Source organism: Falco peregrinus, chromosome 6 (assembly GCF_023634155.1).
Source record: "Falco peregrinus isolate bFalPer1 chromosome 6, bFalPer1.pri, whole genome shotgun sequence".
In the NCBI taxonomy this organism is placed as follows: Eukaryota; Metazoa; Chordata; class Aves; order Falconiformes; family Falconidae; genus Falco; species Falco peregrinus.
The window spans coordinates 3,200,379-3,226,932 of NC_073726.1; the positions used below are offsets into that span (position 1 = coordinate 3,200,379).

At 48.0% G+C, this 26,554-nt stretch overlaps 2 protein-coding genes across 4 annotated transcripts in view; one reads left to right on the forward strand and one right to left on the reverse strand.

Moving 5' to 3' along the window:
• Positions 1–1,681: 1,681 nt before the first annotated feature.
• Positions 1,682–21,769, reverse strand: LOC114013539 (histone H2B 5-like). Of its 2 annotated transcripts, none has more exons than XM_027793771.2 (2): positions 21,631–21,769; positions 1,682–6,721 (listed from the first exon to the last, which is right to left on the reverse strand). In XM_027793771.2, the coding sequence occupies exon 2, from the start codon at positions 6,692–6,694 to the stop codon at positions 6,314–6,316; it is 381 nt and encodes a 126-aa protein (XP_027649572.1). In that variant the 5' UTR covers positions 6,695–6,721; positions 21,631–21,769; the 3' UTR covers positions 1,682–6,313. The 2 variants fall into 2 exon arrangements, with proteins under 2 accessions (XP_027649572.1, XP_055663901.1); XM_055807926.1 differs by lacking the exon at positions 21,631–21,769 and adding an exon at positions 18,031–18,457.
• GRAMD4 (GRAM domain containing 4) overlaps positions 21,672–26,554 on the forward strand; it is an 84,960-nt gene continuing 80,077 nt past the window's right edge. The window contains exon 1 of one of the 2 annotated variants that reach the window (XM_005242311.4): positions 21,672–21,690. Coding sequence is in view for 1 of the 2 variants with exons in the window: in XM_055807925.1 (XP_055663900.1) it covers positions 22,199–22,227 (29 nt within the window). In the remaining variant the exon portion in view is untranslated. Of the gene's footprint in view, positions 21,691–21,938; positions 22,228–26,554 lie in introns of those variants that run through there. The other variant, XM_055807925.1, reaches the window with a different exon arrangement.

A 26,554-nucleotide genomic window follows, 5' to 3' on the forward strand; every position in this document is an offset into this window, starting at 1 on the left:
ATTTTAGAAACAAAACATCTCTTACATTTTTCATGTAAGCCAGGCTAACACAATCCACATTACCATCTATGCAAATGCAGGAGACACGTAGGAAAGGAAGATGAAAAGCTTTCTTTTATGCTTTCTTTTAAGTTTCAGAGGCTGAAGAAAACTGCCTGAAACTCTTCACATTTCATGCGTAGTACAAGGCAGATGTTACATGTATGCAGGCAACGCAGATCAGCCCTTTGGTGCACCAAACCCAAAATCTTGTTTCCAGCAGTGCCCGTGACAGAATAGGCAAGAAAGACTGTAGGAATCTTCCTATTTTCCCAGTCTCTAACAATTCCCAGCATAGTCTGTAAGTGTTTGGCAACTCTCAATGGATTTCACTCCCATTAATTTGTCCTCAAACCAAATTCTAGCATCTCCAGCATCTGTTGGCCAAGGGCTCGATAGGTGGACTGCTTGTTGCATGAAGTGCTGCTTCTCCTAACTTACTTTAAAACTCAATTCTTTCATTGTTTCTTTTGATGCTCCTGAGTTCTCTATCTGGTTCTGCCAATAGCCTTAGCCAGGTGGCACCTGAATCCAACTAATGGTCTTTGAATAACCAGTCAATAGTGACTAAATAATAACTGAATAACTACAAAGAAATTAGTTATGTCCAAACATCCTGGAGGAGCATAAACATAGGTTATGCTCTACCTTTTCTTGTCTGGTTTGGGTCTTCCTGAGACCCAGGTGTCAGCTCTGTTATGAAAGTGTACTGTGGGTGCTGCTCTGCAAAGGGGTATCCAAGTGAAAATCAGCATTAGAAGTAGCATAATTTATTTCTTTGGAAAGAAATACTTCAGATCAGTTAGTCATAAGGGTTTTTTTTTTCTCCAAATACTGCTTTTCCCCAATTATGTTAAGTTTATGAGTCTGTCTTTACAGAGACTCTAAATCTTTCTAGTTCTGATTTCTGTTATATGCCATATCTGAAGTCTCAGCTTGTTTCTCCAGCACGTGGTGTCTAGCACAGCACATTCATTTCCCACTCCAATGAGTGCATTACAATACTGAGGTCCAGCAGGTACGTGTTTCATTTGAGTGCATTTACCAATCATTGTTTCAAAGGAAGGTCCCTTTCCTTCTGGGGTTTTCAGATGCTACATCTTATTCCGTGTTTGTTGCCTATAAACTTTCTTATAGTCCAAGGAAAGATGTTTCTAGTGGCAGCAATTGTTAATTCAGATAAACAAAAATTCTGAATATGCACAAAACACTTTTCCAACCACAGAATCTCACAGTGCTCAGTCTGTGCAAGTCAAAAGTGCTGCCCCTTGGGGGTTACATGATGGGTGCCAGGCAGTGCACACCCCAAGCAGGAGTGTGGCAAGAACAGGTCACAGGCTCAGCTCTGCCTGGGGTTAAGCTCACTGGAAGGGCTTGAAAACACACACATGCTTATGTTGCACCCATTTGGAGTGAGCGACACCCCACAAGGACTCACAGTGGCAGCCTGACACTCTCCCAAGTGCAGAGCGGCTCTGGTTTTTGACTAACCCTCTGCCGGGACCAGCCAGGATCCATCTCTGCTGGAAGGGTGGCTGCTGTCCCCCTGGGTCTGCAGGGAATATGATGGAGAAAGAGAAATGTAGGGCTTGGGTTGGGGGAGGTAGTGATACAGCAGAAACGAGACATTCTGACTACTGGGTCTCATGTGACTTTAAACAGGTTGTCATTTACATTTTATTTATACATTTAACAGAAAACAGATAATTAGCAGTAAGATAGGTCATAAAACAGCAGTATTGTAACATAGATCATACTTGATGTTAACACTTACTGTCAGAAAAACCCCGTGTACATAAGCCCACAAGGTATCATGCATGCAGAGTAAGCATGAGAGATTGGTCCCCAGGTGCTGGTCCTGGGGATCTCTTGAAATTCTGGCAGCAAGTGATTTTTATGATTTAGTTCCCATTCTTCCTTTTCCTGCAAACAATTTGGTCTGGATATAAACCATCAGGAAGCGCTACCATGGGACAAATGCTCAGGGCTGTGCAGAGGCCGTGCCAAGGTTGGCTCCAGGGGTGGGCAGGACTTGGGGCTACCTCTGCGTTGCTGCCTGTCACCAGGGCAGAAGGGCGCTCAGCCACACGGCTCCTCTGGGCAGGGCTCCTCAGCAGCCTCAGCTCAGGCACCCCTTCCGAGGACACGCCGCAGTGCCCAGGACAGGCACTCATCCTCCACACTTGTTTTTACTGTTGTTTTCCCTGTGCCTGACTAAAGACCTGTCTATCCGGAGCAGGAGCAAAACTCCATGAACATGGCCACTTGGTTCTTCTGTAGATTGAGCTCTGCTGTGAAGGGCAGATGGACTTTAAGCCCTTCTAGGGAAGCAGGGTGGAAAATCAGGAGTAGATCTATAGCAGCTAATTTTATCTTAAATTGTACATGAAAACAAATAACTCGATGCAGCGATGTGCACGGGGTTAACATGGGGTTAGTATCAAGGCTGTATTACTCTTTTTCAGCTTCCTTTTCCAACTTTCAATCTGCAGTTGATTTTTTTTTCTTTTAATTGGCAAAACACAGCAAAAAAAAAAAAGGTGCTTCTGGAGTTGGGAGTAGGAATCAGATAGAGACAGATAGAGACAATGGAGCTTGATATATTATCTTCAATTTTGAAATGTTTTATGAATTCCAGAGCTGGAAATAAGTATTTTTTACAAGCACGGATTCTGAAGTGCACAATTCCTCTTCTGCAGCAAATCTCCTTACCAAAGAACTGTCATACCTCAGATTACTGAGCGGACAATTGATGTTTGAACTTCTATTGCCTCTAATATTAAGGCTTAGTCCAAGCTCATCGCAGTCAAAATAACTCCCGTGTAACTTGTGAGCACGCTCCCGTACAGCAGCAGGCAGCCGTGGGGAGGGCAGGCTGCCTCGCGTGCCGTTTGCCTGCTGACCAAGGAGCCTCCCAACGCTACAGCTGGGCGGCTGCATGGGAGCACAGTCCCCTTCCCAATCTGCTCCCTTTTCCCTTGTGTGACATTCGAGTCCTCTGGGATCTGCAGAAATGGGATGTGTCGGATTTCCAGCATCAGGACTGTTGGAGAAACTGCTTGTGGGACACTGCAAGGGTCAAACACCCATAGCTGTGTATTTAAAAGCCAAGACTCTGCTGCTAACTGGACCACCGCAGGAGACACAAATTTCCTTCCTTCATTTTTCCTTGACACTAAGGCCTTTAATTTCCCAACTGCTTTCTGCAGCAGTCCTAGCTTATGCCAGCCCTGCCTTTCCTGGATCAGCCCTTCCCTTCCCTAGCACAAGTGTCTGTACAACAGTGACAGAGCAGAGCAGCCCCCAGAATTGGGTTAAAACAAAGCTTGCAAAAGAAAAAAAAAGAAAAAGAAGGCTCATTTTAACCTCGATCGTTCCCCAGTCCTGTGCTTCACACTGCCAGGCGCAAGTAAAGAAGCAATACAAGGGGAGAGTGAAGAGCAAATGATGTGTGAAACCACAGCCTAAACTATAAATGGAAGGACATGACTAGTCTCAGTCACTTGGCTTTCGACAATATAAAAATCCTCTTTAAGTCTTCAAGCATTTTTATAGCCTTAAATCAAAGTTTCTCCTTTCTCTGAAAAAATTTTCAAAACCAGAGCGTGGCAATAGCGGCAGAAGAAAATGAGACCAGTGCTGTATGTGTATGGGGCCAGCAGCTCTTATCCCAGTGCCCAGCCTTGCCCCAGCTCCCCGAGCCACCCAGGAGACCCTAAAACACCCTAAACCCACCTCATTTTATTTTCCTGACTTCTTGCAGCCTGCAGAGACTGGAGCAGGACTCTGCTCTGCTCAGAAGAGTGAGGATTGGGAGGCTGTGCCGGGTAATCCTGGGAGAGGTGTGTCCTACCTTGCACACACCACTTGGACTGGAGCAGATCTATCCCACTCTGAATTCCTATCTTCAGGACTTCCCGAGGGGATGAAAGCTGACCCGCAGCTCATAGGAACAGGAGAGAGGTCCAGCATTGCCAGCCAGCCCTTCACTCTCTATATTCCCTTTCTGCATCATACACTGCCCGATTTCTTGTGGGAGAGGGGCCGAGGAGAGCAGATCTAGGCCCACTGCAGGTACATTTTCATCTTTGGTGCCTGATTTTGACTATTTGATTGGAAACAAAAGGAAGTGCCAATCTGTCACCTCCAAAGTGCCCTGGCCAAGTGGTCCAGGTTACCAATGCTACCGAGTACAGACACTGCTGCTGGGAGCTGCTCGCTGTGGGTGCTGACACCGGGGGAGACGGCTCTTGCTCTTTCTCAAAGATATCGCTAGGGATTCCTGCTGGCATTAGGGTATCAAACGTGGCTGTGTGCTATCACTGAGCAAAAGTATGGGAGGAAAGCCCCTTTTCGGGTGCGTGGTGTTCAAACCCAAAGCAGGGGAATGGGAGCAGCCCATAAGGAACTTGATCTTCACTCTTGCACAGAGACCACACAAGACCCCATGTTGCTCTCAGGTTCTTGAGGTGCTCTTGGTTGAGTAGGTCTGCATGGTCCTTTCCTCAGACCAACTGGAAAATGACTGTAATGCTGTTATAAAAGCAAGAAACAACTGAATCTTCTGCAGCTGCAGAGTTCTACAGCTCCAAAAGCAACGTAAATTTGTCAAGGACCCCCATCACTCTCAAAGTGTAAAGAAACAGGATAAATGTAAGGGAAAGTGCAGATGTATTGCAAGGTTGCTATTTCAGGGTATTAATTTATCTTTCAATTAAAAGCAAGGTCTTGAGTTTGGGGAGAACCTGCACTTAGTTCTGGATCCTGTATGTTTGCTGCCCTTTTTATTTACAGGATAAGCTGCAGAAAGCAGTTGTTATTTTAGACACAAATATTTTTTATCTGAGCGCTACTGCCTACCAGATATTTTGATTTTTTTAAAAAATGTTGGCTAATTTTATGTTTTGAGTAGGAAGCTTCAACTTCACACCAGTTCCACACGTGCTCTTCTGCTATCCAGCAGTTCAGGCAAGATAAATCTCTCACCAAGATGTTCCTCCACTGATTTCTATGGCTTTTATCAGGATTTTATTATTGCTCACCTTACTATGGACTTGGAGAAGACGTGGGGAGTATCTGAAGTAGTTTAAAATTATTTAATATTTAAAGTATCACTGGGATGCAGGCAAATGTCCCTATATATCCACCCAGCCCCAGTTTTTGCTTTTTCTTTCTAACCAGTGAATAAAGCAGGGAAGGCAGGGCCAGGTGAGCTGCCCGGAGATGTGGGGAGCCTCTCCCCCAGACTGCATTAACCACCTCTGTTCCCGCTCCAGAGGCCTTCCCAAATCTTCAGTCCCCTCCCGACACTCCTGTGCTGTTTGTCCTGCACCACCCTTGCGCTCACAGGAGAGGGGAACCCCCATGGGCACCACCCCATCTCGTCCATGCGTATGGTGGAAAGGAGAGCCCAGGCAGCGTCAAGGCAGGAAAAGTCTCTGAAAAGCAGCAGAATTAGCAGCATCTTGCACACCAAAGCAAGTCCTACAGCAGCCAAAGCAGCAGCCAGGGAGGGCAGCAACCCAGCCCCAACATCCCCCCTTGTCTATCCATCTTCCTTGGCACAACGTGGGAGGCAGCAGGCAGCTCCACGGCAGCACCCCCAGCCTGCTGGACGGTTCATCCATTGGGAGCAACGAGGAGGAGCAGCGCTTGGTATCATCCCGGGCACCTGCCTGCCTGCCAGGCTTGCTCTTTAAAACAGGCGGTCAAGCACAGATCGTTGTTGAATCAGTATCAATTTCATTCTACAGCCCTTGCCCTGCAGCTGTCAATGCCACTTCTGCTGGCACAGGGTAGGCTGTGCCACTGTACACCAGGATGGATCTGGGCTACAAGGGAGAGGATACCAGCACTGACTCCTTGGTGCCCATCTTGGATGACTGTGAGAAAGCAGCCGAACAGGAAGACTTCAGAGACGGCATCTCTGTGTTGCTGCTGCCAGTCTCCCCTGCCAGCGCCAAGCATGCATGTTTGCCAAGCACAGAGGAGAGTTTGGATATACTGCAGTCGATCAGTCCTTCAGATGAGATGTGAAAGCAGGGGCCTCCTCCACCAGCCTCGTCGAACCCACTGCATGTCCCAAACAGACTATGAAAATCAGTTGACATCCAGATCACTGTCTCCTCTTCCACATGGCAGCTTCTCATGCCCATCCCAAGGCTGTAAATTGCTGTGGATAATAGCTGTGACGTTTATCCGGACCGTGGCTGCCTACCCGTGCTTGCGCGGAGGGTCCGGTGCTCGATGGTCCCACTAGAGAGGTGATGTCCCGCTACTTGGAGCTCGTGTACTTGGTGACGGCCTTGGTGCCCTCCGAGACGGCGTGCTTGGCCAGCTCTCCTGGGAGCAGCAGACGCACAGCTGTCTGAATCTCCCGGGAGGTGATGGTGGAGCGCTTGTTGTAATGGGCCAGGCGGGAGGCTTCTCCAGCAATGCGCTCAAAGATGTCGTTGACGAAGGAGTTCATGATGCCCATGGCCTTGGAGGAGATGCCGGTGTCGGGGTGGACCTGCTTCAGCACCTTGTAGACATAGATGGAGTAGCTCTCTTTCCTGCTCTTGTGCCGCTTCTTATCGCCCTTCTTTTGGGTCTTCGTCACCGCTTTCTTGGAGCCCTTTTTGGGCGCAGAGGTGGACTTTGCTGGCTCTGGCATCCTGAGAGCTTTCTTTGGGTCTTGGAGCTGCTTGGAAAGAACACCAAAACAATTAAATTCTTTTTTGTTCTTCTACAGTATAGTTTTACTGAAAGGTGAGAGAGTCTGAGTCAGAGACAAGTGACGTCTCTGAATCTGACACAAACACCCCATGGCCCCGTGCAAGCACTTTTGAACTGCCAGTGAGAACTGCTCTGGTTCGTGTATGGTTTTTTTGTTGTTTTCTGTCCAAATCCCCGTAACACTAGCCTTGTAAACAGCACTGAACCCAGGCCTAGTTGGCATCTACTTAGTAAACATCGGCTGGAGGGTGAACGTATTTCTGATAACATTGCAGTTCCAAAGAAAACACTAACTGCAGCAAGGATTAAATTAAATCTTGCTGGAATGGGCGGGAGACTGTTGCAAGGCATCACTGAAGCCACCTTATCTCCAATAGACCCTTTTTTCTTTGTAGGTAAAAGTTTATTTTGAGGGTGCTTGCATTTCTGTGGCTATTGTTTTACACCATGCATTGCACTGGAATATAAAAAACATATAGTTTTAAGCTAGCCAGCTGAGCTATGGGAATCTCTCAGTATTCATGTTAGCTAGCAAAAATACCAGAGAGCAGAAAAGCTCAGAGGAGGTGGCAGGAATCACTTGGCAGAGAAACAGGAGTGTGGATATGACGAAAACAATGAAAGTGCTTTTGGGCTATGTGTCGATGGAGAGAAGCTACATGGACTGAAATTGTCTCCTGCTATTTGTGCTTTCTGTTTCCAAGAGAGCAAGCCTCCGCTGGCCGGTTTACATCAAAGATGCCCAGTCCCCTCTCTGACTTACTCTTCGTTAGGCCACAGCCTGCAGAGCCCAGACCGGCAGCTGACTGCTGTCATCTGGAACCGCAGTAACAAAGAGACAGTGTGTAAACCTGCCATAAAACCGGGTGCCTCCCCCGTGCTACACATTTGCATGTGCTCTACTACGTGGGTCAGGGGAGTAACTGTGTCGTAACCTGGTAAATGGTTTTGTGTCTCAGAGGACACTTTGATTGCTCCCTTGAAAGGCAAGGCTTCTCCAGGCTTTGCTGGAGGATCGGCTTCCAGCATCACTCTGGGGCTTGGGCTTTTACTACTCTGTGCCTCCTTTTGAAGATGACCTAGGACTTACAGTCTGCTGGCCAAGAGAGACTGGAAAAGCAAAAAAAGAGAGTTTCAGGGCTGATGGCATATGAGAAAATGGACAGATAAAAACATGAGAGAAAGCTGGAATCTAACATGTGGTCTGTAGACACAGAGCATTAGAGAGAGACCTAAACAGTACCTCTGCCAAAGCAACACCTACATGCTCAGCCCTGCCTCTCCTCCTTGGGGAGGACCAGATGATGCCTTCCACCCTGGCCTGGTTTCTCCACCGTTGCCCCCATCTGCAATCAAAGCCAGACACAGCAGCTGTGTTGCACCCAAGTCTAGAAGAAGTTCCCAGTTGCTCCCTGTGGGAGCAGATGTCTTTGACCCTGAGGCTGAATTTATGTGCCCACATCTTGGTGGATACCAGCTCCTGCTTCCAAACCATGCAAGAAGCCTCTGTGGCTCCAAAGCCTCAATATGTGAGACGCTGCCTTCTGCCTGCAGCAAGCACCAGGGCCGCTGCTGGCTGCTTTACCCTACGAGGCACCGACACTGGGCTCTGGCAGCTGCATGGTCTGGTAGGTGCTGGGCAAAGGGCAGCGCTGAGGGTTTCAAGTGGGGGTATGCCCAGCTGCAAGGGCAGGCTGGTGCTGCTTGGGATGTAGGGGGCATGGAGACAACATCTCCACCACAGCTCTCCAAAACACCCACCTAGCTAGAAGCAAAAGTTGGCACCAGTGTCCTTAGCACTGAGATTTTGTGCAAGCAAAGCAGTTTCTTCCTTGCCACTAATGGGAGTTTTGCTTCTGTGAGGCCCGAGAGACCCATTCAAGCTTCTTTTGCTTCATCTTGCAAAAATAAGTATTTTGTCACACCACAATGGAACATTGTCTAACTAGTTGGAAAAGGCCAGTGTACAGGAAAACTTCATGTAATAGGCTGCCAGCATACCATCAACAACTCGCTGCAACAGAACCCCAAACTGCTCATGACTAAAGCACACAAATATTTAAAAAAAAACAACATCAAAATGGGGTAAAGACACATAAATCCCTCTCAAATCCCTGGAATAACTAGCAACCTAACATCAGGTATGGAGGATAGGAAGAAAAAGAAAAGAAAAAACCAAACAAATGTATGGAAAGCTGTTGATGCTTTCTTCTAGTTGGCTTTGGTTTATGAACATTAGTATCTTTTCCTAGTTTCAGGACACCTGTAGTTGTAACATATATGGTTATATGCCCTGGCAATCATAAACTAACAATTTTCTGACTCACTGATGTTAAAGGAAAAGCAGTTTCAGGAGATGGGACGTTGTGAGAGTAGTTCTCCTTCAGGTGAACTCAACCCCTGGCAAAGCTTCATGGCCAAGTGAGCTGAGCTAGGTGGAAAACCGCAGACAAAGACCGTGCCCAGAGACAGGCAGGATGGTTCTGACCAAAGTGGCCTCTGAGACTTGCACGCCAAAATGCTCAGTTTGAGCATATGAATAAACAGTGTCACCGAAATGCCAGAAATGTGCAGCTGGAAGGAGCCTCCAGAGCTCCATGCTTTGCTTTGAGGATGGGGTAACTTGCTATGCCCTCCTAGACTAATTTCTTACCTCTTCCTGAAAATCTCCAAAGACATGATTTTCATGTGCTATGAGCTTGACTCTGCCACCTCACCCCCTTCTCAGTTCTCTGTGTGTTCTACTCACTGGAGGCATTTGGAAGGGCAAGTCCTGCGCACTCTTCAAAACTCTGACAGCTGCCCCATTAAACACCACATCATCTTCCTCTGGTGCAACCACAATTTTTCTTCCTTTTTATTCCTCTACTTGAGAAGCAATATTGGGAAAAGAAATCCCCTACCACTCTTGTTTGCAGACTCAAAAATACATCTTTTCAATGGAAAGGCATTTCTCCAAGGGAAGAAATAACTGTGCACTTCCTTCTTTTTCTCTTGAGCTGATTTCCTGACTGAAAAACATCACAACTGAAAAATGTAAATGATGATTTCTTAGGCTTTTTTAAAAAGTGCGTCCTTCTAGAATATGTATTAATTGTTAAGTGCACTCGTACCGCAGCTTTTAAAAAATGAATATGGCGCCCAACAGGCACCAGAGTGGTTCCATGTCTCCAGAAAAGGTCACACCTACAGGACAGCTCTGTCCATTTGACTCAGCTAACCCCCTCGGGTAGCGTGGCCAGGATCTTGCTCTTCTTCCACATATAGCTGCGATGAGGGAAGCAATGACGCTAAAGTTCAGAGAGTAGCACAAAAGCTTCGGTGTCCTCGCTTCCCTCCACCCATTTCCTTGCAGCCTGCTGTTTAACAGGGAAATAGCACCTGCCTTGGGAACAGGTTGCCTGCCTTCCAGTTTGTTTGGGCAGTGCCTAGCATAAAGAACCTGACTGCTTTTGCCAGGTGCTAAATAAATAATGTTAATAATGGTTGACGGCATCACCAACCCTTCTGTCAACAGTGCAACGCAATCCACAGGGAGGTGCTGTGCTGGTACGAAGACAGAAGTAGTGGGATTATTCCCAAAGTGTCCGCGTGGAGAGTTTGTTGAAGGAAAACTAGCTGACCTTTTAAAAAAATGGCTTCTTTTTATGGCTCTTTAAAAATAACAAGAGAAAAATCCTGAAGAAGTTAATAATTATTGGGTTTCGTGTTTGGAAGTGTTGCTGTCATGATTGACTTCTCTGCTGTGAGGGTGACCCATCCCTGGCACATGTTGCTCAGAGAGGTTGCAGGGTCTCCGTACTTGGAGATACTCAAAATGCGACAGGACACGGCTCTGTACAGCCCACAGCGGCTGACACCGCTCTGAGCACGGGCTGGACTGAACGTTCTCCAGCTTCAGCCATTCTGTGACTCCTGGAGGCTGAAGCTGGAGGTGCTCTCACCTAGAACATGCTTTACAAGCTGTGTTCCCCTGATGGACATCTCCCACAGGACACTGCAGCCAGAGACTCCCACAGGAACCCCTGAGAAGGGGAGATGGTCCAAGCCACCAAGGTCCCGGGGACACAGGGTACAGCCATGCAAGAGGAGGCACTCTGAAGCATCACAGTGACATTTGGAAGAATTCAGGTTTTTGAGGAAAATCTTTGGGCACATTTTTTTCTTTATGGCTTTGTATGCTCCGAGTCAATCAATTTTCAGCGCTGGCATTTTTTTCCTTCCTCATAAAACCAACAACAAAACCAACCACAGCATTATTTCCTAGCCAGCTCCAAGCAGCAGCCTGCCTGCTGCTAGGAACCAGAGCGGTGCAGAGTGACAGATACATCTTCCTTTGTGTTGACACCCCTTTCTTCAGCATCATTAAAAGGAAAATGAACTGAAAACATATTCAAAGATACAAATCACCGCAGTCTTTCAGATCTGAGATGGGAGAGGAGCCCTGCTGAGAAATCCCATGTGAAGCCTGATGCTGTCTCTTGTTTTCCCCAGGCCTTGATATATTGACAGAGAGAGAGACAGGCGGGGAAGCTCTCACAGCATTTTTGTTCATTTTCGGCCTTGCTGTTTGCTGTTAAGTCTGTAGGACCAGTGCCAAGCTGGTGGCAGCGGTGTGCATGGGTGACCACGAGTGGACCATTAGCTGCTGGCCTTTTGGGCCTCTCCTCATACAGAGGTGGAAACAGCACTTCCATTTTTTCCTTCTTTTTCCTATTAAAAGCTGTCCTTGCTGTGATGAGCTCTGTAGCATCTACTGTAAATCCCCATGCCCACTGGGCTGCTTCCTTGCTGTGATTTCCTAATCAAGCATAACAGTTACATTTCTAGAATCGGCATTTATTTCTTGGGAGGTTTTGGTGCAAAATTAAACATTTGTAGGAAAAACTCAAGCTCTCATCTTTTGGATATCTGATATTCTGATATTTGCTAATCTTCTGATGATCTATTTTAATCCTTGCCAGTATAAATGAGAGCCAACGGGCACTTGCTGTTTAGTCTACCCCTTAAATAGGAATGTCCTGTTAGTTCTGTCCAATCATCGTCCCTTTCCCCAGCTTCTCTTGCTGCATAAAATAAACTTGGCTTTAATCCTACACATCAAGAAACGTAAAATGAAATCTGCTGCTGCTTCTTGTTTTACCCTCTCTGAAACACAAAGAAGAGCAACAACTTAGGGAATGTTTCCACCGAAAGGAAAAGGCTTTCTAATGGCTTCATCTACTCTGAAATGCTTGTAAGAGCACAGACAGCAGATCTGGTAAATACAGTTTACAAATTACCAGATGTCAGCAGATTACTCTTGTTGGAACAGCATTATTTCTGCAGACTGCAGATCCCCTCCCTTTTATAACATATGGACATCTACCTGGAAGTTATTAAACAAGAATTTTCTCATCCACCAGGTGCCATTAAATAGTACCAGCTGAGAAAACAAGCAGGTATTTTATGGTTATTTGGTAGCAAGCTCTGCCTTGGGTTGCAAAGCAGATCAGAAGCGTGATGAGTCACTGTGAGACATTGGTGATGCTGTGTCATGTGCAAAAACTGATAGTCATATTTTGGACTGGAGAGAATTTTTCTCTTGGTATGTTGTCTAGCATGTGATGATGAGGTAATATTTGCTTTGAAGTAATGTCGAGAATTTCCTAGAATAAGGTAAACTAATCTGAAATGCCTGATTTCTTCCAGTGGTGGAGGGGTACAGAGGTTACTTTTGGGATCCCAGGTCTCCTCCCAGGCAATCCAGTATCAATAATAAGGCCCTATCTTCAATCCCACATACTCTGCTGCATTTTATATGATTGCTCCTGTAAAATTACCATTTAGAGGGCTGAATTTGAACCTTGGATACACATACAATTCCTCTAGTGAGCTGATTTGTGCCTGTGTATGGGACCATGAAAATATTTTAAAAAACCTGAAGATGCTCCCTCCTCCTTAACACAGAAAGAAATGCTACAAACTCATTCCCAGACACAGACACACTATGTTCAAAGTGATTTTTAGATTTCTTTAGAAGAAATACAAGCAGAATAGTGCAATGAGATACAGTGGCATCCTAGCTCTTTAACTGATTGCTATCATTGCTTGTGTTAACACATTGCTTGGTAGTTCGGTACAGGATACTCCATACAGTAATCTTTTATTCTCTCCTTTTTCACCCCAGCGTTTCTGTTTATAATTTTAGAAAACGTATTTTCTATCACCAGCAACAACTGTAATTTCTTGTGCTACTTTTGCCCAAGCTGCAAGTCCTTCTCAGGGTTGCAGATGTATCAATCAGAGATGCTTATGTACAAAGTAAGGAGCAGGACCCTAGATCAGAGCTCTCTGCAGAGAAGATACGTTGAATTTTTAAATAAAATCATATCCATGAGTCAACCAGAACAAGAGAGACACAGTGCTGCAAGAAGAATGATTGTCAGGAGGCTGAACACTGCTGTCCTTACTCTTACTAGAGGAGTGCCTGAAGTCAATGGGGGTATAATCTGGGTCTGAAACCACAAATACAGTGTTTAGAGATGCTTAGCACCAACAGCCAACATTGATTTCCACTGGAATCCAGGAGGCTCAGTACTTTATAAAAATCAGACTCCGCATTTTAGCAAGGTTTTGTTACTGCCAATAACTCGCTCATGACTTTTATCTGCTGTTATAAGAGTGCTCATTATCTACCTGTTCTGGAATATCTCTGATCCACAGGCTTGATCAACAGGATCTAATAAATGAAAGAGGAGAAATTATGTTTTCTATAGATCAATACCTGTTAAATGTTTACAAGAGTACACCCAGTACCAGCATCTGCCATAATTACACTCCAGTCAGCTTTCCCACAGAGTGCTGGGGTTTAAGAGAAGCCTGTATCACCACAGCCATCCTCGGAAAGCCCTCAGTACTAACACAGTCTGACAGAGCACACAACCCACTCCCTTCCTGGGGTTTTATCAGTAAGTCAAAACCTCAACACAACATAAAACTTCAGCACAGGCTTTCTCTTAAGTTTCAGTCATCGGGGTTTGCTGCTTCTGTCACAAATCCTCTCCTCAACCAACAGACTTCTGCTCCCTTCATACCCCTTCATACTTCAACTCAAGGGGACCCACTGGGGGTCAGCCTGTCAGCAGCAACTCCGTGTCTCGGTGCAGGGTTTAGCTCCTGCCCTTGGGTTAGCTCAGCAAAGCTGCTCTGAAGGCAGGGAGAGGTCTGAGCCTGCTCACCACGTACAGCCAGAGGATCTCCAGCTGACCTGGAGCAATCCTGCTGGGCGGGAGCAGCACGCAAGACATCACAGCAGCACAGCTACCCAGCACCATCCCAAGCCCTATGTATCTTCCTGGTGATTTGCAATGTACAGACTATTGGAGACAGGTGTGAGAACAAAAATCATAGGTGACTGGGGTCTGTCATGCTGATGACCCTGTTACACATCAGAAAGGTGCTTTAGTTATTCCATGACGCCCTATGCTACTGAAAAGAAAAAGTGCAGATTCAAAATGAATTGCTCTGTGCCGTATCAAAGATGAAAATCGCTTGATCTTTGACCTCATCATTTCAATTTCTCTGGAAAAGCAGAAGACCATAAAGTCACTGAGTTTGCTATATCTAAATAACTCCTACAATGGAGCCATGGTCTCCTAACTAGTAATGATAATAAGCATAAAGAACTGCTGTGGCATTTAAGCAAGCTATTTTTATGAGTTTTGTGGAGTAACAGAGAATTATCAAAATTCTAGACTATTTTCATCGGTGCTGAAAAAGGCATCCATTAAAAATGTGCCAATTCAGCCATGGCCAAAAATATGAGATAAGCTACAGCCCAACACCTGCAGGCCATAAGGGGAGAGTGGGTGGGAGAGGGAGAGGCAGCAGCCCCAGGAGGTGAGAGCTGCTTCTGAGTTAAGGCAGGAGTTACGTGGGAACCAAGACAAACACATGTGACACCTCTTCCTCCCACACGCCCCATCCCCAGGTTTCAGTAGGTTTCTGTGACCTTTTCCAGTGCTACAGATAATTTGTGTAGCAAAAAGAAACAGAAGCAGGGATCGTACCCAAAAACATTTCCTCTGGCCATACCACATTGACTGGGAATAATACGTATGGATACAAAACCATGCCAAAGTGGAAAGCTATGTTCCCAAGTTACACTGAAGATCAGACCAAGGCCATTAAGGCTTGTAAGAGTGACGTGATGGGTACATCACAATGTAAGTATTAGCACATATCCTCAACAGCATGGGTGAAATAAGCCCAGCAAAACTTTGTAACAACCTTCACGCAATGTATATGGGTCTAATCCATGTATGCTCAACAGACCTGCACAGTACCACCAACTCCCCCTACGTAGGGAGAAAAAGCCAGGCAAGGGCATGACGCGTGCAGTTGTAATCAATCATGACCGACATTCCTTCTAAATAAGTCTCTAACTTCAATCATCGTTTCCCAGTCACATTTCAGCAAGTCCTGAAAATAATTTAAAAAACATTAGTGAAAAGCATGCAATTAATGAAAATGTCAGGAATATGCGAAAGCTGCTTTATCATGGCTGCAAAGCATGGGTACTTGGGAACAGAAGAGTAAATGCAGGAGCCATGGGTACCACACCAGTACATCCAAAAAGACTGCATGCCACGCCACAAGCTAAAGGGCAGTGAGTGGCACAGAGCCAGATTTCATTGCTACAGGATACTGACAATATTGTAATGTGTGTATTAATAATTAATTTGGCATGGTAATAGCAATTTTACTGTAAAATGAAGATGCACGACTATTACTGGAGCCTGCAGGGAAACAAAGCTAAATGTCCTTCCCCAGATCTCACATCATCCAAACACCGGATGGGGAACACAATCCAGGACTGCTGACACCTTTCTCTGCTGCAGCCACTAGATCACATTACCACAGGCAGAGAGTCCTCTGAGCATTAGAGGTCATCTTCTATACAAAGCAGGAAAACGGAGAGCCTGATAGATGGAAGGAGAAGGAAAAGCACGTCTGGGACAGCATGGCAAAGCTCTATCAAAGATGGGTGCTGGCTACTCTCCCAAAATAGACAGGGGTAAGCACTAAGGACACAAGAGTTATTGAAGGAAAAGGTAAACCTTGGTACAAGAACTGTCAAGGAACCGTTTTAAAATGATCATGGATAAATTTAAGCTGGAGATGAGAAGGAACCTCACATCCTTACTGGGAAGCAGGAGGGTGAGGGCAACAGAGGAGGGGAGAAAGAGGAAGAAACCCATACCTTCCATAGTTCAAAGACAAAACCTGTTTTTTAAAAAAAAAAAAATCTAGTGAAGAATTGTTATCAAAATGCGCAGAGGTCCTTCATTTTGCACTTTTCTTTATTGTTCCTTCTTTCTCTCACACCCATTACAAGGGCCTGGAGGTTCAAAATGCCAGCAGGTTTGCTGCCACTCGGTCCCGTCCAACACGTGATATTTGTACAGAGACTAGCACGTTGCTTCAAACAGTCACGGGGCTGAAAAGCTTGCAGTTCACCAGGACCATTGAAAAAAATGGCTTTCAGGCCAGGTTAGCCCATGCTTAAATTCCAGATCGTACAAACCGCCTGTGAATGGTGTTTTAACTTAGCTCTAACCTGTGATAGCACCATTATCACACAGACTTTGTGCGCTAGTCACTATACTGATACAAGCTAAAAAAGGCCATCTCCCTTCCAGAGAAATCAAAGCATAATTAGGGATACATCAATATTTACGTCAGGCAGGGGTGCAAAGAGCTCTCTGCTGAACAGTCGGTTGCAATCAGGAGACCAGCAGTGAAGAAAATGGGGGCTGCAGGACAAAATGCCAGCCCCAAAATGCCAGCGGTCCTGGCTGGTCAGCAGCAATTAGAAGAATTAAACGTGAGGGTTGCTTTTCAAAACACAGAAGGGTTTTCAAAGCAGGTTTAAAATGCCAGTGGAGTGCCACATTATCCATGCCAGACCATTATTTTCAACCATCCATGGCTCCATCCTCCTACACTCACTTTCCTCCTGAGGCTTCCACACCTTTAGTCTCCCCACGGCTACGTTTCTTCCTCAGATGAAGTGCTCACCCTTTGCTCTTCTTCCTCCCTGTGGTTCCTCTCTCAGCACGCACCCTCTGCAGAGCTCATTAGTGTCTCTGCTTCGAGAAGCACATCTTTGTGCATGACTCCAGGGTCCTCACCTGGAATTGTGCTCCAGTTATCAGGCAGGTGCAAGCGATAAGAATGATCATTGGGGCTGGGCTGAGGACCCATGGCGCAGGAAAGGAGAGAATACAGGATTAATTCTGACGTGGGAGAAAGAGGAAGGTGTGACAGGATGAGCGAGACAGCTGCAGCATCCGTATCTTCAGGGCAGTGCTGCTGTATCTGCAATGCATTTTAAGGCTTATACACATCAAGACTGGAAATAACCCGTATTTATATTGGGAATGGTCAGACAGTTCATTCCTGATGGGGTGCTCCCTGCCTCCTGTCTTATAGCACCCCACTTGTTATTCAGTCATCTTCCAGGTCCCACAGCAGACTCAAAGAGGACTTCTCCCTCTCTGTCAACATGGCAGCAGCTCCCTTCATCCCTGCCCCTCCTTCATCCACATTTGTCAGCAGTTCACTTCGGTTCTTTTTGTTTTCCCCTTTCCTTCCCGTTCTGTGATTCTGCCTGCTCTTGTGACACAGAAATGAGGAGACTCATATGAAATGCTTGCCCTGGCTCTTCTTCACACTAAGATTTCTCTTTAAGTGCTGAGCTCCAGAGTGGTCTCAGCTGTTCTTTCCTCTCTGCCCTCCCTGTACCTCATTTCAAGAATTTCTTCTGCAAATATGTCACACTTTTTTCTGCTCAAGTTTCCTCTCACTTTCCAGGGTAACTCATATGCTCTTTGTAACTCCCAATAACCTTCCTAGAAGTGCATTTTCAGCTCCTCCTACCCCTTCTGCCATTGCCTCCTGCTTGCACTGCACTTATTGTATTGCCACCTTGATGTTTTGTTCTCATGCCCATTTTCCTTCCTTCTTTCATGTAGTATGTTCTGCTTAACAAGTATCAGTCTACTACATACAATCGCATCTCTTGTGGGAAGAGAGGTCACACAGGTTATACAAACAGGTTATAATGAGAGATTTTATGTGCCCAAGAGCATGTTCGTTTTTCCTGTCTCCATCCATTGGTCTAATACAAACATCACCTCTGCTGGCAAAACTTTGCGCTCTTAAATCCTTGATCATCATAGCTACAACCCCACAGTTTCTTCCTCAGTGCAAACCTCCTGCAGTGATTACCTTGGAGATGGTCCTCAACCTTCAGCTGCTGCATCTCAGCTCTCCAGGTGGCACTTCTCATGTCAGAGGTGAGTCCTCTGTAAACAGAAACTCTCTTCCCTGATCCTGGGGTAAATGCCAGTTTTTAACAAATAACACAGAAAACCTTACTACAATGGACCACCTGTGTATTTTGACCAAATTCAGAAAAACCCACCCTATTCTATAAGCAGTTCTAAGGGTGGTTTGGAGGATAAACAATCCCCCCTGACAGATCGTGCCTTTAGGAAGGTCGGTGAAATAATATGACAAGGGTGGTGATTAACTCTCACCACAAAGGAAAATGTTGAGTTGATGTAGGTGGCATGTAAAATCCCCCACTCTCTTTATGAGTCAGGTAAGCTGCCAGAAAGCAGAGGTGGGATCTGTGGGATGGAGCTGTTTTCGTTCCAGCCAGTCAGTACTATGATTTTTGGAAGAAAAAAAAAAAAAGTTTAATTATTAAATCAGATTTTTTTTTTTAACCTAAGAGTCTTATTTAAATAGTGAAATCTAACATTTGCCCTTGATCCCCAGTGATTCTGTCTGCAGTCAGTGATAGTCAAGGGGAAATATTATTAAACAACTCCACCCCTCACCCCCTGAGGTAGCATTTTTGGGTTGTGCATCTATTTTTCCACCTCCCACCCAATGCATGCATTCCTGCAGTCACAGCTCTCTCCTCTCTCTCTGGCTCCAGAAAAAAAGGGAATCTGACGAGCCAAGATCCCAGTTTTACCCCACACAGAGCCCTTCTCAGAGGCAGAGCTTAGCTCTGATGAGAAGAAAAGCATTTCTCTGCTAAAAGCTGCATAAAAGTGGCTTAACGAACGTGTAAAACTGAGCAATTGGGAAAAAAGAAAAGCATTTTGTGGGGTCCTCTTTTGGCTTAGTTTGGGATTCAAGGGATAATTCAGATGGCAGCGTCCCTTACCTAAAATTATTGTTACCAAAAATCAGAAATTTAGGAGTGTGAAGGAAATGCCATTGGGTCCTTGAGTTCAGGATGCTTACAGTCCTCCTCTGGTACGGTCAGTGGGAGCACAGTAACTGCTCTGTTCACAGTGCAGCCTAAGCGAGCTGTTTTTTCAAGTCAGATTCTGAATTTAGGAACATTTTCCACATACTTAATTCTTCAGTCTACCCAATGCACGGGTCTGAGGGTGGGCAGGAGCAGCGTACTTCAGGTGCTGAGAAAGGGATGCAATAGGATCAGACCATCAGCATGAGTCATGTCTTTGTTTCAGCTGGAGAATGGAAGATCTGGAGTAGAGATATACACACACATACACACACACACCTCTCTATGTAAATTCAAGCCAGGAGAAAGGACGGAGGAGGACAATGACCAAAAGGAACAGTGTGAAGAAAAAATGCCAAGAGGCACGTAAAGTAAGGCAGTGGAATGAAGTGAGATGTCAGAAGCCAGGACAGAAAAAGAAGGGAGTGTGTAGAGATGGAAGAAGGAAAATATATATGAAAGCGGACAAAAATGAGAGAAAAGGCATAAGTGGAGAAAAAGCGGAGAGAAAGGGAAGGTAAAGTAACCAGCACAATGTCTGGCAAGACAGCAACACTGAAGCATAGATAAGGCACAGAGGAGAGAGACTCAGAGGGTCCTTGCACAACAGAGATGTGAAATAGTTGGATTAAAAAAAATCACCTGCCAGAACAGCACTTCTGAGAGCCATGGGTGAGAGGTACCGCGGCCCCAGTGAGGGACAGAGTCAGGCCCTAGGAAGTGACAGGCTAAACCCAGTGGAACAAAGGATGAGGCCAGGAGAAGACAAACGACCCTTGTACTGGGTTGCTGCCTTTTGTCTAAAGCAGAAATCATGAAGGTCATTAAAATTGCCACTTACATCCCACAACTGAAACTTTCGAAAAAACCCTCCCATTTTTTTCCAATTCAATCATTCTTTCTCCTTCTCTCACAGCACTGGATTCAATTAATTTTTGCATTCTCCACAACTATACCTCCCTGCCAGGGAAGAAACCCCCAGACACTATTATGCCTAAAGCAGACCTTGCTCTCTGGCTCCCTTTGCCTATAGAGGCTTCCATAGAAATCTTTCAGTAGACAAAGCCAGCCTTCCTGCAGCTCCAACATTGCCGTGGTGAGCTTGGGTATCATTAGCAGGATGAGGAAAGCAAGAGGAAGCAAACAGGGGTGTACACCCAGAGAAAAAGCTTTTTTTTTTTTTTTTTGGTTGTTGTTTTGTTTTTATAATTAGAAGATCTTACCAGTAGAGAGGGAAAAAATTGCTGCTGGTAAATAGTCTGTCATTCCTTTGCACATCGAATAACAGGAACAAGAGAGGAGAGTATGGGAGGTAGATTCATATTGTCAAATTCTTTCTCTTATTAACATACGTTCAAATGCGATAAAAACATAATCGGGAAAATAATGTGCTATAATGCAAATACTAGGGAGGCTACAGAGTAAAACCCCCCAGGAAGAACAAACAGTGTTCTCAGGGTAGCACCAGTCTGAGAAACCAGAGCTTTATTACTAGTAACAGGAACAACATATGGAGATGAATGAAACTGTGTTTGTAAATGCGATATGCAATTGCACACTCTCGCTCGGCTTTCCTTTTTTACAACCTGACTCAGCCTCCACATGGCTCCACTCCCCCATCTTTTGATTCATAAATCCTTGATCTCAAAAAATAAGAGAGTTATAAAGCCAGCACGCAAAGGGCACGAGATGACGTGAAATACGAGGATGCCATGCCATCAGTCACCACCTTGCAAACGGGCAAACCTGCGGGAAAACCGCAGCGGAGCGCGGCCCGCCGTCCCCGGGGCCCGCCGGAGGATGCCGCACCGCAGCCGCGGCCCGTCCCCGCTGCGCAGCGCGCACGCTGGGGCAGGTCGGTCCCAGCACTGCGCGATATCGCTCACGCTGCGCGGCAGCCGGGCGGTCCCTGCGTCCCCCAACCCAGAGGACGGGACGTGAGAGGAAGGAGAAATAAAAGGGCACGTACTCCCTACGAAAGCGAGAGGAGGGTTAAGCACGAGCAGCGCAAACCGCCACGGGCAGTGCGGGGCCCTGGATGCTGCCCAAGCGGTTACCCGGCGTGCGGAGCGTCAGCACCGCGGTGCCCGCAGGCGGGACGCCCCCCCCCACCCCCCCGGCGGGCCCGGGCTCCCCCCGGTGTGTGTGGTGAGGCTGCAGGACGGCAGCAGCCGGCGCCCCGGGGCGGCGCAGGGGGCCAGGCGGCGCTACGGGCCCGGCCCAGCGCTGGGGCACGTGCTCGGCCGGCAGCCCCCGGTTAACCGGAGCGCAGCTGGCCCCGGCGGCGCGGTCCCTGCGGTTAGAGCAAAGCACAGCCGAGGCGGCCGCCGTGTCCGTATCTGGCGAGCCCGGAGCACAGCGAAGCCCTGATCCTGCCGGGCTCAGGATCCGGCCGCAACGCACGCCACCCGCACACGGCGTTACGGTACCGGCGCTATAACAAATCGCATACGCGGCCAGCGCAAGCCCCGCTGCGGGCTGCTCCGGTGTGCAATGCGTATAGCAGAGGGCTGCACAGACTGCACCACCACCAGCAGCCAGCACGCTATGGAGGATCTTGCCTGCTAGGCGTCGGGACTCCTTCGCAGGCGAGCTCCAGGCGCCGGCGCGGCGCAGGGCAGGTGCGCGGCGGCGGGGCTGGGGGGCCGCTCGCTGCCGCTCCGCGCACGCCGGGAGGACGGCGGGACCCGCCGCCGGCGGGAGCTGCGGCCGGGCTGCGGCCGCCGGGGCGCCTCGCTCTGCGCCGCCGCCGCGCTCCTGCGGGCCGGGCCGCGCCGCCCGTGCGGCCGCCCATAGGCCGCCCCGCCGGCCCCGCCCGCCCCCGCCTCTGCGGGCTCCCGCCGCGGGGCCGCCGGGGGCGGGGCGGGCGCGCAGCGCGGCCCCGGCGAGCGGCTCGGGCGCTGCTGCGGCTGCGGCGGCGGCGGCTGCGCAGGGCGCTCGGCACGGCCTCGGCGGCGGCGGACGAGCACCTGCTGCCGCCCTCGCCCGCAGCGGGCAGGGGCGCCGCGCTTTGTGCGGGGCTGAGAGGGCGCGCCCGGCCCCGGCGGCGCCCGGCCCGGCGCGGCCCGGCGCGGCTCAGCGACCGGCGGCTCTCGGGGCGGCGCCTGTCTCCGGCGGCCTGGGCACCGAATGAGAGTTTGCTCCGATTTACGAGCAGGGTGAGTGCCCCGCCGGGCCGCCTTCGGGGGAAGACATAATAGCAACAACGCGTTTTCTTCCTTTTTTTTTTTTTTTTTTTTTTTTCCGTCCGAGCCCTTCCACACCCAGCCCGGCACCGACCTCCCCGGGCCGGGGCGGCGGGGACTCGCTGGCCCCGCGGGCGGGGGGACAGGCGCGCCCCCACGGCGCGGGGCAGCGCTGCGTGCGGGGCCGCCCACCGGGCCGGGCCGGGGATCCCCGGGCGGGGGTCGCTGCCCCCGTCCTTTCCGTCGCCTTTTGTTCAGCTCTCCCGGGGCTGGTGGGGAAGGGGGTGGACCGACGGGCTGCGGGGGGAGCCACCGGGGAGCTCGGCCGGTGCCTCAGCTTTCAGGGCCCGAAACGGGAGACCAGCGGGCGCTGGGGGTGCCCGGCCGCCCCCCTCCGGGGCGGCGGAGCCGCGCTCTGCCCCCCGCGCCCCGCCAGCGCGGAGCGGCCGTCCCGGGCTGCGGGCACGGGCGGCACCGCCGCCGCCGTCCAGCTGAGGCGCGGAGCCGGGAGTCCCGGGCTGTAGTAAACACGGCGTATGGCGGGTGGCGGCGAGCCTGCTAGAGGTCACATCTTTATGTGCAAACGCAGCTCGCCTTAGCTGGTCCCCCGAGTTGTTGTCGTCGTCGTCTTGGGGACCGTGTCGCGGCCGCTGGCACGGCGTCCCTGCCAGACCTGCTCGCTCCTCACGCTGCCGCGCCGCAGGCTTTGGTCACGGTGAGCTGCTTGCAGGGATCTCCCTTGGGGCCGGGGGCGGGGGGGGCGCAGTGCCCGCTGCATCGCGCCCCCCCTTCACCTCTTCCCGCCCCCCGGCCGGGGTGGCATCGCGGTGGCAGCCGATTTGGAAATAAAGACCTGGGAGCGCAGTTTGTGTTGCGAGCTTTGCTTCCTGGGAGCTTCAGCGGAGCCTGGCAGAATTAGGGGCTAGCCACACGTTCGTATTAAATAGCCAGCAGCGCATCATGATGTGAAGTGATGAGGCGCGGGAGTGTTGGAGGAGTAGGAGCAGAGAAGCGCTGCTGGAGAGCTTACTTTCAGGAAGAAGGAGAGGATGGCAGAGCCGTGATGCTGGGTAAATGGCTGTTCTGCAGTCCAAGGTGTCAACCCAGACTCCTCCAGAAAAGGTCCCATAGGTGCACACGCATTTTGTGGGCCGCCTGCGTGCTTCTGTGGGTTGTCACTGAGCTTAAATGCACGTGTGGAGCAAGTGGGAAAATGACAGCTTTCTGACATGTTTTCATGTCATGCTTCACTACTGCAGCTGCAGAGTTTTAGACTGTGTAGATGTGGTACTGTTAAGCTTGGGCGAATGTAGAATGAATGATGGGCAAGTTCTCGGATATCACGTTTCCAGTGGTGGTTGAGATGCGGGTGGGAAGGGGAAATACTTAACGAAGTAGGGATCCCAGGTGTCTGTGCTCTGTGTTATCACGTGCTAGAAACTAAGGGAGGACGCTGTCAGATCAGTAGTTTCATTCCTCAGAATTACGTGTGAGCTGTCTTAAACCTTTGTTGTTTTTTTTTTTTTTTTTTTAAAGTGCCATAACTAGTGATTTAGTTAATTCAAAAAGGGGAGATTTTTTTATTTTTTTTTTTGGTCCCAGCCTGTGTTCTTCTGAAGCTGACATTTAAGCTACTAGCTGTGAAAGTGATAGAATACAAAAGTAATCGACGGTGTTACGATACCAAATTGCGCAAAAATTCCTGAAAGCTTGAGTTATGTTTCGCTGTTTTTCATACAGTGGCCACAAGTATGTTTGGCTTGTCCCTCTGCCATAATAAAGGTGGCTGAGATGCCAGACTGAGCTGAGGATGAGCCATGTCGCGCTTCCAGCTCTGCAGGTGAGCTTTCGGAAATGGTTTTGGCCGGTGGCAGATGGGACTGACCTGAGCTAAAGTGTCAGACTGATGGGTTTGGTGTTTTTTTCTCTTTTAACTGTGGCACTAGCGAGACCTGGTCTGCTCAGCACATCCTGGGTCAGGGGGTGACTGTCGAGCAGTGTGGGGGAGGCTGCTGTTGCTTGAACATACGTGTGCTGCTCCTTGGTGCGGTACGGCTTCTGCTGTGGGTGAAGGCATCACCCAGGCTTTGACCTCTTTCCTGGCCCGCCTTGCCAGCATGGCTGTGGCCTGGTGACCTGACGTCAGTGCCTGTGGGGGAGGGAGGAATTAAGGGCAGCAGCTGGGAAAGCCTGTCCTGGCCCCACTCTTCTGTGGGACCCGGTTTTGGAGAGACTGGCAGAGGGGAGACCCCAGCTGAGGAGACAGAATGAGGGGGCTGACATATAACCCTGCTGTTGTCTTGGCTGGAAACAAATTCCCGGTGATTTACTGGGCTGGTAGCCAGTGTAGAAGCTGTTTGCTGGCCCTGCCCCTTCTCCTCCTCCCGGTGTGTGATATTCAAAGATTGTAGGAACTGAGGATCATTCTAAGAGAGAATGGCTGGGGCGATATTGAATGCGGAAGAGATTCAATATTGTTTGAGACCTGGGTGGGGGGAAACCAACTTCAATATTTTGTTTTGGTAGGGGAACTTTTGCAGTGTCTAAGCAGTGATTAATGCTGCTGTTAAAGGTCAGATATACTTCTGGGGTAGTGGAACATTGTCTGGATACATACAGTGTACATACATGTGATACTACATATATGTAGTGTCTTCAGCATCATTCCAATAAGTGAGTATTTACTCATTAATACAGAGACTTCAAAGCTAAGGAGGAAATTAACTGTTTAATCCCCAAAGCGATGACAGATCTGTTCTAAAATTAACAGAGACCCCGTTTCACTTCATTTTGTCTGCTGAAAAGTCATGCTTTGTTTTTTGAGTCGGTCACTGCCAAATCCGTAGGGATTCTTGAAGATATGAGTCCGTGTTTTGTGTGACATGATCCTATTAACAGTTCTATGGTTTAATGTATTTTTATTTAAGGAGTAATAGGTCACATTTCCTGATGTTTTGTTTCTGACAGTTGTGGCAAATAAGTGCTATTCAGGAATGCCTGAGTCAAGGGCAACATGTAACCTTGCCGAATTTTTTGGGTTAAAGCTATTCAGTGGCTTGTCCCAGTCTCTTCTTCCCGCTCCTTACCCCCACTATTTATCAGGATTAGTAGTGATACCCTCTTTAAAGCCCTGGCTATTGCCAAAACACTCCAGTATTATGTGCAGAATTGGAGGCCGTCTTGTCTAAACCTGACTGTCCCCTGCCCAAATAAAGTACACAATTTTCTGTCTTTATCCTATAACACTGTTTCCTTTTCTTTCCTACGTAGATTTTTCTCAGCTAAACAATATCTGCATGGCAGCATCCATACTAGGAGAAGGGATGACTTCCTCTAATGTGTTATTTTTATGACACTGAGTTTGATCAGAGGGAAAGCTTTTGACAGTAAGTGCTTAATCAGGGTCTTCCAGAAGAGATTCTCCCTCTGCCCTCTGTCCTGGCCTTGCATGGTGGCAGGTCAGTCCATGGAATAATCTGTGCACAGGAATACAGCCATCAAATGTAGCTTTTGGGCCATACTATTGGGCGCTTCCAGAGTTTATGTGTTTTGATCTTCCAAGTTTCTGAACAACTGCAAGTTTTATCTTTCCATCTTCTGGTCATTGTCATTGATATGGGACACAGACACAGACACAGACAGCCACACACACACAAAGAAGTCAGGCCTTTTCCTAGGAGGTTGAAATTTATTAAAACAGTTATAGTTTAGTGGTGAACTTTCCTTAAAATTTAATGAGTTAGTGCTGCTTTTTGTTGTGACATAAGAAAATGAAGGGTCTTTGAAGCTACTTCAGACTTCATAAATATTAACAGGCTCTGCAGTCTTCACAGAGAGTAAGCTCTGGATGTTTTTTCTTCGCCTTAATAGTACAGTTTCTTTTGCACAGTAAATCTTCCTGCCTTGACTAAACTGAAAGAGCAGTTATTGGATGCAAACCAAAAAATATTATATTTGTGGTTAGGAGTGCTTTTGCTGTTTTTCCCCTCCTCTCTTTAATACCCAGTCCTTTCTCCTGGTGCAGGCTCTGGTAGCAGTAAATTTAATTCCATCCATTTACAAGACCAGATCTTCACAGGTACTTAAATGATTGAAGATGCAGTGTTTTGCTTCTGAGAGTAGTGGAAGGTAAAGATTCCCATGTTCAGTTGCATTTGAAAAATTCTATTTTCATCTTGAGTTGCCGTATGTGTTTAATACTTGGTCTTGTTAATGAGGAAAAAAACCACTAGCAGTATTTTCTAAGCTTGCCTTGAGAATACTTGAAGTTGTCTCTTTTTAGTTTAAAAGCTACGTCTAC